Below are 14716 nucleotides of genomic sequence, written 5' to 3' on the forward strand. Positions count from 1 at the left end.
CAAAACCCTGCTCTGTCTGAGCCAATGACTGCAAATAAAGATGGACGACATTACTGCTCACTGCCCCCTGGTGGCCGACTGCAGTGAAGATCCTAAACTGAGCCACTTCCATGTTAGTATTTGGAAAATGGACTAAACTATAGAGCAGCATTTGAATTGTATAAATAAACTCTTTTGCTGTTCAGTCACTCACAGTTTGTACATTGCACTGTTTGATGAAACTACACAAATCCTCCTATTGTTTAGCATTAATAACAGGCAGACAACCATAAAATGGAATTAGCTACTATAAATACTAAGCTAGGTGCCATTACATAATATAAACACAAACTTAGGTGTGCACCTAAGCTGATTTATTTCATTGCATTTCAGTTGTGTGTTGGATAAAAGTGGGGATACATAATTTATTTTCTGAAACTACAATTCTTTGTTTTCTAGCCAGACTGCTGCTGGACCTCAAAGTACCATTATCTTAATTACAAATGTGGCCGTAACATAATTCAACTTCACCTGGAAGCTGAAGCTTAAGCCTGTTTGTGTGCTGAAGGAGAGAAATGGACAGAGAGTAGAGGGAGAAAAATAACCATGTTAATAGATTGCGAGCAGACGGAGAGAGAGAATGAGAAGAAGGGCAGAACTGATGGAAAATGTGCGACGAGAGGAGCAAGTTAATAGATCTTCAGCACAAACGATATTTGCCAGTGACAGGCTGTCAGAAATACACTGCTTCTCATTACATCCAGATATCGTCCTGCTGCCCTGATTTTAAATGACCAAGTGAATTGGTATTCAGCTGCTTGTGCACTGCTCCCCTCGTTAACACATACACACTGCAGTGATATTTACATAATCAATAGTTTTTAATTCAGTAGTTCGGATTCTTGTAAACTTTAAGCAGTAGCCAAACTTTTTGTGGTGCCTCATTTATCCGGAGCTGCCGCGACAGATCCTGCTGACATTCACCCAAGACTCAAGTAATCAATGATCTAATAAACATGTTGGATTATATGAGGTGGCATAGTGGGGCTCTTTATCCAGGAATGATGCTGAACTGGGGACCTGCCTTGGTTTGGAGTCACTTTACTCTTGTTAAGCATTTACAAGACACACAAGACAACAAATCAACTTTTATCTGTGGTTGAAAGGAGGTTTTCGAAGCAAATTATCATGTTTTTCACATTCTTTGTCTCAATTGATGATTCTGAACAAGACTGAAATAAGGAATGCTTTCCTCCCTGTACTCATCCTTCTAGTTTCCTCGAGTACTCTCTAATGTTCTGTGGAGCAGTTCCGCCCACTGGAGCAGAGCTATTGATTTACTGTTGAGCTGGTCAAATGCTTGGGTAAAAAACCGACAGATTAAATGTTCAGCTGTGCTGATGTTAACTTGTTTCTTTCCAACATGTTTAAGCAGAAGTGCCTAACGCTCTACATGTCCAGCTTTTCCTATATCAGTATTTGCTGCTTCTCTCTATTTTATGAAATTGTAAATTCAATATCTTTAAGGGTGGTTTCACACCTGAAAATCCAGAACAGAAGGTTCATACCTTTGTTACATTATTTACACAGGACGTGGTTAGTTTTGGGTTCTTTTTGCAATAAAGACTTTCTTGAGTTGTATCCTGAAGTCATCACCTCCATGGCCTGCGTCTACCTGTGCTTTACATGACATCCGCGTGTTGTCAATTCGGTGAATAGTTTTCTTTCTGTACGAATGGAGAAAATATATTATCCGGTTCATTTCATTGCAACAAAAAATGTTGATGGGGTTACTACCAGCATCAGTAACTTCACCCTCTTCACACGACAAACAAACTCAACTATGGCTCAATTTGATCTGGACCGAGACCACTTCTTTGTCGGACTCATGTTTGTTCAGTTGATCAGTTGGTCTGAACCTGGACTTTTTCCACACCTGTCAATCGTGATTCGGACTTAACCAGAAAGTCTAAATGTCTGAACCAAACAAAGTATTCTGAAGTGTTGCGAATCGGACATAATGAACCATTCAGATTTGGCTCTGGAAAAATATAACGATTTTTTTCTCGGATGTTTGAGCAAATGAGCAATTATTAATAGATTTATTTGTGATAAAAGCAATCGATAGTTGCAGCTTGAAGTATGACTATGATCAGTTTACCAAAACAGAATTACAAAGGATGTGAATAAGCTTTATTTAACTGAACTACTGACCTTGATGAATAAATAACATTTTGTGGTTCTCAATTGAATGTAACACTGTGAATGTTAATGACTTCAACTTCATCATTAAATAATGTATGAATCTCTTGATAACTAAGGTGGCCATTAGCCAGCACCAGGCTCAGCTGGGGTGTATCAATGACTGAGTGAGAGGCTGTTGCCGCTTTTCCTCTGTAGAGCTAAATACTGAATAAATAGCAGTAACCTTCAGGTTGAAATATGGCGTGTAATGCATCTACAGTACAAGGCATTTATATTTAAAATGTAGAAATATGTCTGTGCTCTGAGTGAAAGATCTGCCTGCTTGAATCTATAAACCCTACAACTCATCTGTATTTTTCCAAACAATAGTTCACGAGGTCCATTTAATTTTTGTCCCTGAAATAAACAAATTTTCATTTCATGCATAAAAGCTGTGGCTCTGTGGAAACTCACCTTGCCAGTGGAGATGACCATCTTTCAAGGTCGCATCAGTAGCTGATCTTAGCTTAGCATTCAGTTGCCGCCATCCATCCATTATCTTTTCAGCTTACCCTTTGGGGGAACTGGATTCCAGCCAATTCCAGCTGACATTGGGCGACAGGTCACCAGTGCATCACAGAGCCAACATACAGAGATCTATGTGCACATTCACACCTCCAGGCAAGTTGGTCTTTAATTAGCTTAGGCTGCACTTCTTTGGACTGTGGGAGGAAAACCCACAGGTCTGGGGAGAACATGCAAACTGCACTCAGAAATGTCATAGTCAGCTGGCAGGTGTGAGCCATAGACTGTACGTCAAGATGGGCGACATGACGATTTCCAGAAGTGAAGCCGAAACATCTCTATCGCCACCTGTTGAATGGCTGCAGTATAGGTCATAAATCCAGCTTCTTCCTTTTTCAATGGGATAAATTTATCAAAGAGCACGTCACATATATGGTCTCATTTTGTTATTTGATTCATAAAAATGCGGTGAAGGTCTATCTGATTTAGTGTATGACGGTAAATGTGTAAATGTCAAGCATAACTGTAACTGCTTGTTAACATTGCACATTTCTGTAATGGAGGAGGCCTCATCGCCGATAAAGAGCGACCCGTGTTATTTCTCATGATCTCCGGTGTACGTCTCTGGCATCTGGATGACCCACATGTTTCTACAGACATGGCCGCCAAATGAGCTCAGGTTTTCATGTCTCAATAAGCGAGAGGTGAGTTAATTAGAGGGGACATCGGGGATGACGGAGCGCTGTTGTCCGTGGATATGTCTGTACAGTCATCCTCTCATTTAATTAAATGTCCGGAGCAAGCCGTCATCTAACCGGGCTGCTCATTTATCCAGGCTCATGGACACAGAGAGAAAGAAAAATATAGATTGTGATCCTTATCGGGACTGAAGGAAATGATTTCCAGGCAACAGCCTCTCAGACTTATTGACACAGCAATGTTTTGTGAATCTACCGTAACAGGCTCACTGAGGTTGGTTCTGTTTATATTCTCTGAACCAGATGCTGAAGCTCTGGTTAGAAGAGTTACATCTATTCATATTACTTGGATGCTCTTTTAAATTGTCTTAATTTGATTGAAGCCTCTGTTCCCCCGCAACTACAACCTTTTGTATGTTGATTCAGCTACCACTTCCCGCATATAAATAAAGTGTGTGTGTGTGTGTGTGTGTGTGTGTGTGTGTGTGTGTGTGTGTGTGTGTGTGTGTGTGTGTGTGTGTGTGTGTGTGTGTGTGTGTGTGTGTGTGTGTGTGTGTGTGTGTGTGTGTGTGTGTGTGTGTGTGTGTGCTAGTATCTATACATATGCCTACGCTGCCCTTCACCCCTCACATCAAGCCCTCCCACTCTCACACTGTATATGAAATGGTTTGTTCATCTTGGTAATATTCTGTGTCTAATGATGCATATGAAAAGCAATCAGTGAGGCAGCGGAGGATCTGCTTGAGGAGCCACGTTAATAACTTAGGGAAGTGGGAGATTGCACTGCCCCCATCACCCGCTCCAGCTCCTCAGCCGCACGTACACATATTACACTCATGAAATTTGCAATATGCTGCTTTTAGCACAATGTTTTGCAATACACTTAATTTTCCTTGTATGCCTTGGTGGTTTTTATCAGGTAGGAAACACAACACACAACTTTGGGACATGATTTGGATTTCAGGCCGCCAATGCAGATACTGATATTGGAGAGTAAAAGAATCAAGTATTAATATATAGGCTGATATATTTAAAGATTTTTTGGCAATGACTCTTTTAGATGTCAAACCTTTTCCACAACCATTATAACATTTAGCAGTTCAATTATAAACTTTGCTATAAATAACTTTTAAAAGAGAGGAAACACAAATTCAAATCTAAAGTTGATTGCTGGTTTTCATGTTGTCTGTTCCTCCCATTCTTGTGAACCTAATATCTGATGAATGCCTTGAGTGACTTTCTAATGTGGTACAAACATTCAGTTGGAGGATGAAGTCAATTGATTTCCCAGGTCAAATCTCAAGGTCACTGAGACCTCACAGCACATTTTCTTGCATTGTGAACGCTAATTTTCAGGAACACACTCAGGGAATCCTTTCCAATCTGGTCCAAACAGTCACTTGGACTCACAGATTAACAGATTAGATTTATATGGTCAAAGGTCACGGTGGAATCACTTAACGTGTTTTTGGCTTTCTATCTCAAGTCTGCTTTTTGGGAATCATCACTTGGACTCAAAGATTACATTCAGGTGGTCAAAGGTCATGATGACCTCATATGAATCTGAATTTTTTTGGGAAGTGGATTAAAACTGCACTGGTTAGCTGAGGTATACAACCACAGCGCGGTTATTCTAGTTTGTAAACATAATCTTTTCTGCATCGTTCTGTAAAATAAACTTTTCCATATAGGCAAAAATAAACAGTTATTCCAAGAAAGGCTCATATCAGCCAATGTATCAGCCAGTTGTTGAGTTTTTATAAATATATTTATATATATAATTTTTTCTATGCTTTGCGTACATCCCTGGGCTCACGCTTGTCTCTCACGGTATACAGTAGATATTTTGTGTTGAGCACACATTTGTTAGCCTATATACCATACATACCGCCCTCTCTATGTTTCTGTGGGCTACAATCTGGCTGACTGACGTGTATCGAGAAGCCTTTTTAAATTATTCACTCACTGCCGATTGGAGCCAAACTCACTTTCACACCTTCCCTGCAGCAACAGTTCAATCACTGTGTCTCAGCCTCCCTTCACACCTAATGGCAGCTGATGGGCGACAGTGTAAACATGGATGAATGTGTTACTTAAGTGCTCCTCATTACTGTGCATTATTTTAAATATAATTGACAACAGAGCAATATGTGCTGATGATGATAGGTCTATGATATCAATGCAAACCATAACATAATTTATTATTTGACTGTGGTGCACTGCCCCGCCAGCGCAAATCCTGCAGTTGAAAAAAACATGTACATAATTTATGTAAACAGTTGAGAACAGGCTGCAGATAACGAAGCTGCTTTACTGGTTAAACATCCCCCTCAATTTAACAGCATTCTCATTAACATTTTTGTATCAAACATATTTTCTTCCAGATTACATTTGTTTTGGACATATCGCCAATGATCAACCTTTCTTTGCCGTTAATCCTCTCGTTTGCTTTCTGGACAGTCATTGGGTTTTTATAAATCTAGCCCTCAGCTTTGTTATTTTTCAGGGAGTGTTTTTATCTGAGGTGATTTGGAGCAGTAATGATGTTGGCAGGTCTGTAGCATCTCTGGTTACGTCTGCATGATTTAGCTTCACTAAACAAACCTGATTTGTCTTTCCACCCTATTTAATTTGTTATTATAATCCATGTAGTTTGCCTCGTGTTATTCCGATACAGACTATGCAGCCCTTAACGGACTTAAAAAAGAGGGAATCCATAAATGTACATATCTTGTGTCATTGGGACTTTCCAAGGGACATCCTGCGTAAGAAAGTCCCTGTGATGAAAAAAAGTAAGAACTCCCTCTCCCTTTTAAGGATTTATAGAAAGCAACATCACTTTTATTTTGCTTGTTAACTTTGGAGCAAAGCCCTCGGAGGTGAGCTTTAGTAATAGCTGTGATGAATTTCTATTCCTGGGAGGAGGAGGAGGCTGGTTGGGTTAAAACACCAATTTACACCCCAAATTATGTTTTATACCCTTTTCTATTCTTCAGCCCTCAAATAGCCAAACCTACCTCATATAAAATGATGTGCAGAAATGGTTGTGTGGAAGTGGGATGCCAATGTAATCCGTAGCTTTGGACTTTATTAGATTTTTAAACAACCTTATAGGTCAAGTATTTCTTCATAACTATAATGTTCTAATCCATAATAGTTCATTAGTGTGAAGAATTCTCTGAGGCTGAAGATTAGTGGGACTGTCCTGCTCTGTAGCACCCCTTCACTGTTGTAGGTTTAAACTGTAGTTTTTTGACCCGCAGCCCATAGAAGCCCTCCAGTTTGACTGTGGAGGCTTTTCATCAAGCGCTGTGTTTTCCTCTCAGGCGAGTTTCTGGTGCGTTGATATAGTGATGTTTTCCCGCAGGCAACCTTCAACTTCTGCCAATTTCTTATCCATATCATCATAATCTTAATCAGCGGAGATGCTCGTGCTTGTTCGAATGGAGGATGCAGGAGACGAGCATGCCGTCCTCTCCTCAGCTGTGTTTTGACTGATGTAGGCAAACAAGGCAAGACGGGTCCTCCCAAATTGAAATGCCAGCCATCACATTAATTCCACACCATAGTCGTAAGAGACAGAGAGAGAGAGAGAGACGGAGAAGGAGGGAGAGAGAGAGAGGAAGTGTTTTCACCAAACCCATGACCCCCTCTGCCCTCCCCCTTTCTTGTTTTATTACCTCCTTTTAATTTTTCATTTGCCACAGCTTCTTCAATTATTCCACATCAATGTTTTCCGACGTTTTTGCACATTTCTACCTCTCGACCAGACGCTCACCACCCTTTCACTCTGCCTCCCCCTCCCCCTCCTGTCCTCTCTCTCTCTCTCTCTCTCTCTCTCCCCCCCCTCCCTCTCCCTCTCCCCCTCTCTCTCTCTCTCCCGGTCTTAGCGAGATGAAGCAGGAGCTGGCGGAGGAAGGCAGCAGATGCTCCATCCTCTCCAAGCAGCACCGTTTCAACGAGCACTGCTGCATCCGCTGCTGTGCGCCCTTCACCTTCCTGATCAACCCCAAGCGCCAGTGCCTGGACTGCCAGTACAACGTCTGCAAGACCTGCTGCACCTACAACAAGAGGGACAAAGCGTGGCTCTGCTGTGCATGCCAGAAGGGCAGGTTAGTGATTTCACACAGGCACATTGGCATATACACACTGGAGAGATACGCGTAATAGCAGAGGAATGAATGGGGATGAGAGAGATACGGGATGAAGCTGTGAGTTGGTTGATGGAAGGGCAGTGAAAGGGGGGGGGAGTGTGGTATGGGAAAATAAATATGGGGTGGAGAGAAGGGATTGAGAACAGATCAGGTTTTTCGGAATATGTGAACTGTAGGAGACAGATGTGAGGGGAAAAGTGAATGAATGAATGAGAGGGAAAGGATGACTTTGATGGAGTCAGTGTGGCAAGGATGGACGTTTATGGGTGTTTTAAGGATTTGGTCTATAACATCAAACTCTATACTCATTTGAAATTGTTTTCAGCTCTATTTTCCAGTCTTTTTTAACAATACTGCTGTTTGTATCCGCAAAGGAGGGAGACGCTGCGGGTCCATTAAGGGAGACTGTAATGAGAAGAAGGTTGAAATGAGTGAAACATATTAAAAGAGAATATATATATACACACTGCTGCGAAGAGATGGAGAAACAGTGGGAAGTAGGGAGATGAATAATTAGGCATCCGTCAGGTTTTATTTTTTAATTTTAGAATACAACTCCTATGTCTTATGGGAAATGTTTGTTTACTCAATTTTTGTATTTATTTGATTCTGCTTCTAAAGCAAATAGTACAGTTTTTAGAGAAAAAAGAAAAAGAAGGGAACCAAAACATAAATCATTAATAGAACCAGCAAAACAATCTGAAGAGCGGAATGAGGCAGGGGAATATGCTTCAGCTGGTGGTGTTTTCAAATGAATCTGTTTAAACATGCATGTCTGTCCAAAGCCTTGGGAATGGCTCTAGTGCGACTCGCCATTGGATGAATATTGAGCTTTTCTCTGTCTGAGCAGTAAGGGTGGGGTGTTGGAAATACTATGACACTGGAGTGTGTGTGTCAGGCTGTTGTGGATTCATGGCTAAATGAATTCAGACATCAGAATATTAGATGTGATGCATATACATATGACTTTATGTGCCACTGGAATTGCTTATAGTCAGTCAATCGTGTTATTTCCCGCCAGAGCTTCTGCTATTAAAGAAGAATGTCTTCCAAAATGTGTTATATAATTCTCTGCAGGTCCACAGGTGTAATTTGATACCTTTGTAAAGATATTTAGACTGAAGTATCATTTAAAGAGGGCATTGGGTTAGAAATGCAGATGTGTAGGTGGTGTTTTTTGGAGTTTCCGCCTGTTTGTGCACCTCAAGATGGAGGTTGGCAGGACCGCAGAGCCCGACTGTGCTGTACAAAAATGTGTTGCCCCTCAACTTGGCCTTATTTTCCTCCGCTCAGTCCCCTGCGCTCTGTCTCCTTCTGTCTTCCATTGATTTTTTGCTGCATGTTGTATCGAGTTAGACCCGCTGCCCTGAGTCCTTGTGTGTGAGACCACAGCCAGGAGGAGGAGGAGGAGGAGTGTGCGACGGGGGAGAAGAGGAGCAGGAGGAGGTGGGAAGGAGAGGGATGATGGCAGTCAAAAGAGGTGGCAAGGTTTGCATCGATCATCTCACTCCCTGTCACTCCTCTCTCGCCATCTTTTCCCTGCGTGTGTGTGTGTGTGTGTGTGTGTGTGTGTAATGTTCTCATTAGGGGTTTAGACTGAGTCACAGATGGGCCTGATGTCACAACACAGCTGACTACCAGCCACATATAAATACAGCACTTTCATTAGGGAATTAAACAGGCTTAAATCTGGTTTTAGCATGAATTACACTCTCAGGGTGGAGTCATGTCATTTGGAAGAGGGATTTACAGCTCGCACAGAAGAAACTATTTATACAAATTATTGTTTAATAATAATTAGTCAACTGTTGGAGAACTGCTTAATGCTGAACAGTTGGAAGATTGAGTGGTGGGAAATAACTCCGGCGAGGAGCGAGGCTCTCATAAACAAAAGGATCTATAGAGGCGTGTCATTGTGCAGTAAATAGAATGCAAATTAATTTGTCTCTTTTGTCTTATTTGTAAAAAGAGAATACATGAAATCTTAAACAAAATCGATCCATATCAAGTTATGAAATTTTGAAGGGATTTTACTGAATCTAAATGCAACATGAGCTCACGAGAGAACAGAACGCCTAATGCTCTCGCCGGCTGTCCATCAGTATTTTACTCACAAGTATGATGCATTGAGGGAAAGCATTTGTAATAATCACACTCATGGACACACTGTGACTAAAGTCAGACACTCACACATGGATGGATGCACATAAGAATATATACAAATGTGTGTGTGTTTGTGTGTGTGTGTGTGTGTGTCAAGATCCTGTTGGACACATCTGCAAAAAGAGATGCGAGCACATGCATTGATTATATATTGTGTAATTGCCGAGCTGTAGCACTTGAGATGCTATTGAATAGTCGACTGTTTAGTTCGTGAAGACAACTGTGGGTATGATGTGTCTAAATGTTGATAACAGATGGTATATGAAGAGAAAAGTGATTCAGCAGCTTTTTCCTAACACCTCTCTAGTCCTGTAAACACACACACACACACACACACACACACACACACACACACACACACACACACACACACACACACACACACACACACACACACGCACACACGCACGCACATAGAACACTGCTTTCCCACCTGAGCGAGTGGGAAAAGCATGACCATTTGCAGTCTGTTGAGATTAATAGCATCTTCAGCCAATGGTCGACAAACGGTATACACTTCAGCACACAATGTGTTGAAACACGCACACAAAAGCACTTATGCACACAAACACACACACACACAGATAAAACATGCCAGTCATCATTTTTAATGAAAAATATAAAGTAATTATTTTCTGCTTTGGCTTTACATTCAAAGCATTGTGGAGAATTTTGAAGGGGAGTAACAGGAGATGAAGACAGATGAAGGTCGATAGTGAGAGAGAGGGGGGGGGGGGGGGGTGACAGGGAACGACAGAGGAGACAGTACCTGTCCCAATTATCTGGCAAAGAAAATGCCGTTCACTTTTCTTCTTGTTCTCAATTCTAAAATTGCATTTTTCATCCTGCTGCTTTATTCCCCCTTCTCTGTCTCTGTCTTCTTTTTTCCCTCGGTCCCCATCGTCTTTTTATATTCTCGCTCTCCCTCCCTCTTTTACGCCCCCCACTCTCTCTCTATACCTGATGAAGTCTCCATTTTCCCCATCACATTTACATTTGAGCTACCGCACCTCTCCGTGCTTAATCTGCAGAAATGGATTGCCGGGTGCCTCCCTATATAGTCCTAAAGCTGTAGTATAGAATCTGTGTGTGTGTGTGTGCGTGTATGTGCGCACGAGTGGCAATACACCCAAGTGATAAACTGCTCTTACCACTTTATGGCTTTCATAATCTCGTCCTAATGTATGACTGCAAGGAGATTATGGCATCTGCCGCAGACCTATACTCTAATGGATGTAAATACACAAGCACAGGAACATTGTAACTGTTGGTGCACACAACACCACACAACCGTCCAGGTCAATTTAATTCGATGGAATGACATTTTTACCAGTTAAAACCTTTATTTCAATATTGATGTTAATTATATTTTAACCAGTGCATCTAATTCTTCATGCATGGAAGTACATCATTATCCTGAGGGTTTAGTGTGTGTGTGTGTGCTGTGCAAACAAACATGCAATCACAAGCATGGAGCCACACCTACCTCTTTATCCACTCAAACTCACACATGCACACAATCACACACTGCTGAAGTTTTAGTGCGACATTAACCGTCTGTCGTATTTAAGTGTGAGTTCATCTCTTGCACTGACGTGATGGTCTAAACACCGCTGCTGACAGACGGCTGCTCACCAACATATAATTATTTGGTTCTTTCCGACGCGGCTGCCTGAAAAGGCCGAGCAGAAGGTGGTTGGCTCGGGGGCTTCAGGACACGAGCAAACAAGAACGCACACAAGCTCTCGCTGCAGCGGTAACAGCAGTAGTTTGTTTCGCATGCAAACACGCACAAAAACACACTCACACATTTAAGGATATCACACGGCTGTCACATCCACTTATTGTTACAAGTAGCAGCTTCCGTCTTTTTGCAGAAGCAGTGAATGCAGGAGTTGTGCGGTTTGATTTCTGATGTGTAAGCAGAGGCGAACGGATGCTTTTCACGGCGCAGAGAGGATTCAGATATCAGCAGACAGGTTGTCAGGATGTTCAGTGTAAGACATAATTCAGGTGATCAGCATCGTTCACAGCCACAGAGAGGGCACCACTTCGGGTCTGAGCATGTAAATCCTCCCTTTATATGATATTAAATTAGAAACATTTTAATCTAAGTGTGCATTAGCAACTATGGCATATTTATTGCATATCAAGTATATAGAACATGATATGGTTCTCTGGATTTAACTGGTTAATATTGTAGGTGATTTATCACTGACCTTGTCCTGCTGTTTTATTGTTTATAAAGTTTAAAGCTGCTGCAGTGAAATTCTCAGTGCTTCAAAGAAAAGTTGATCCCATAACTATTAAATTGATGTTCCGACAAAGCCAAAGTCCTGCCTCTCTGCTTCGATCCCGTTCACCTGCATTTGTGTTATGATAGACAAGTTTGGATTTAGTCGTGTTTGTCTGGTTTCTTTGTGTAATTCATCTTCATGAATATTAATTTCTAATATCTAATTTCTTTTTTAATATTAAAATTAGAAAATCCCCCACAATAGCAGCAGCAGTCTGTGGGTCTTTGAAGACAGCGCTGCTGCAAACTTCTCGAACTTGCCTGCTGCTGCGAGACAAGCACCTGGGGCTAGGAGAGGCAGAGAGTCACAGTGTTATCTTTTCCTGTCCTCCTTGCGGGGGTATTTTTATCAGTGCGGTGAGCAAGCCTTGTCTTAGACAGGAAGGGTGTGCCCCACAGCACCGGGGCTGCAGATGAAACGTGTGTACACCATCACTGACTTTTTCGGTTTTAATGAGGCATTTACATGTCTCTGTCTGTGTCCTTAGCTCCTTGTTTGCTCCGTTTTTCCCTAGGTTTTTATTAGCAGCTATGCGGGGGGGACAATGAAATGTAGGAACAATTCTTTTGTGGTTTCAGCAGCGAAGCCAAAACAGCAAAGCTTCAAGACTCAGAGGACTTAAAGAACGGAAGTCTCACTGCTCATTTGTCTCCCTGCCATGCTGTCTATTTGTAGTGAGGCGCTCAAAACAACACTAGAAGCAAATATAGTTTTTGTCCATCCATCCGTGCATTATCTACAGCGCTTGTCCTTTGAGGCTTGCAAGGGGGCTGTAGCTAGGTGCACCCAGGACCGGTCACCAGTGCATCGCAGAGCCAACATAACCTATTTTCAGACGTGGACTCCAGGGAAAGTCCACACAAATTATGTCTGGACTTTCTCGGAGTTAAACGCTCAACTACGCTGCAGGAGACTCTGCACTCAGACGTTTGTGTAAGGAACTTATACAGAGTACAGTACATACAGCTATATAGAGACAACCAACCATTCACACTCACATAAGGCAGGGGGACACGGAGAAAACCACACAGACACTGGGAGAACATGAGATCTCCACACAGAACGAGCTCGGCTGCACCGGCATCCGAACCAGGAACCTCCTTCCTGTGAGGCAACAGTGCTAACCGCTCATTTTGATGTGTGCAGCCACACTTAATACACACATGTGGCGTGCTCGGGGTTCTCAAAGCACTGTTTCTGTCTAATGAGTGTGCAAAGTTGAGTACACTGGGTGTCTGAACATTTCTACACTTGCAGGAAGCTTTTCATAAATTGAACCAGCTTCAAGGACGTAGATCTGCTGCTGAACCAAGCTGCAGGCGGAGGAGGGAGAGCCACTAATCATCCTCTCTCCTTCCATCTCAACTTCTACAGATTCTCATTTCGCTGCGTTGTCTCATATCCATGCCGGCCGACACAGGAGCCGCCATTCGATTGTAGCACTTGATGGTGATATGCACAGGAAATCTGGTAGATTCTTGCAAACAGATCTCAGTGGTGGTTTAGGTGCAGACACCTCCACGTGGTCCTGAGTTTGCAATTTAAATACTTTGCTCTCGTTAATTTAAAACATAAATTTAACTAATGCAGAGATCCCTGTAAAGCTAATTACTGCGGAATTTTCCAGCCTCAACCTCTGTGTGTGTGTGTGTGTGTGTGTGCGTGTGCGTGTGTGTGCGCTCCCCATTGTGTGACCGCTCCGTCCATGAAAGCATTTTTCTCTGTAAGGGATGAGGTTCTATAGTTGGTGATAAATCACTGCTATCCAGGTAAACATGTGAGTGGACACAGACGCACACACAGACTAACACGTACACAAAAAGAACCTTGTATGTTTCCTCGTGTGAGTGTTTTCATCCCTGTCAGTCGTGGGAAGTACCGATGTGTGTTATTCAGCTCTGAGTCATGAATGTGTCTCTGATTACACTGGTCGGCCTCCAGCTCACAGGCCTCCTCTTCCGTGTGTGCGTGTGTTTTTGAATGAATCAGTTACACTTCTGATCTGAGCACCACTTCAGGTCCAGTTGCGAACTTGTCTGTATTTTCTGTGACGTACCTGCACATAGCCCACGTAGCACGGCTCATGATGGAGTACACTGGCCGTCACGCCACGTGAATGGGGTCATTTGTGTCTCACTGTGCTCACACAGCAGGCTGCAGCACTGTGGTGATTGGAAATCTCATGATTCCTAAATCGGTTTATGCAGTAAGTTGGCTGGTGGATCAGAACAGCAGCTCGAGCGCCTGTTGTTTTTATTGTGGGTTAGTGGGATTGGAGACAGACAGTGTTTGCCACAGAGTGAAGCAAGATGCAGGTGACAACTTATGACAAGAAGGTTTATTCTAAGCCCTATCCGTTGTTTGTTGGTTTCTGTTTGTTTGTCTGTTGGTGTAGGGAGTTCCACGAAGTTTGGAGGCAGGATGGGTTGCGAGTCAGGGAAGAGCTCTTTGTACTTTAGCATGCATCTGGACAAAAGGACAGATCTCAGATTTGGGATTTTTACTTTCTTGATGTGAGAGGGATAAAAAAATAACATTTGCATGAATCTTGATAAAACAATCAGACATATTTAACTGATATCTATGAGTTTGAGCAATTTGGTGCAGCTTGATTGAATTTACGGGAACTGTTGGTTATTGAAGGACGTATACGCTCTACTGAGTTATTATATTGTGTATTGCACTCTGAGGTCAAAATCTCATTTTGCTTTGCACA

At 42.3% G+C, this 14716-nt stretch overlaps 1 protein-coding gene across 3 annotated transcripts in view; it reads left to right on the forward strand.

The window, feature by feature from the left end:
* Window positions 1–14716, forward strand: part of myripb (myosin VIIA and Rab interacting protein b) — a 96615-nt gene that overhangs the window by 36940 nt on the left and 44959 nt on the right. For all 3 annotated transcript variants that reach the window (XM_053412661.1, XM_053412662.1, XM_053412663.1), the window contains exon 2: window positions 7277–7498. In XM_053412661.1, coding sequence (XP_053268636.1) covers window positions 7277–7498 — 222 coding nt within the window. The remainder of the gene's footprint in view (window positions 1–7276; window positions 7499–14716) is intronic.

Source organism: Pleuronectes platessa, chromosome 20, assembly GCF_947347685.1.
Source record: "Pleuronectes platessa chromosome 20, fPlePla1.1, whole genome shotgun sequence".
Classification (NCBI taxonomy): Eukaryota; Metazoa; Chordata; class Actinopteri; order Pleuronectiformes; family Pleuronectidae; genus Pleuronectes; species Pleuronectes platessa.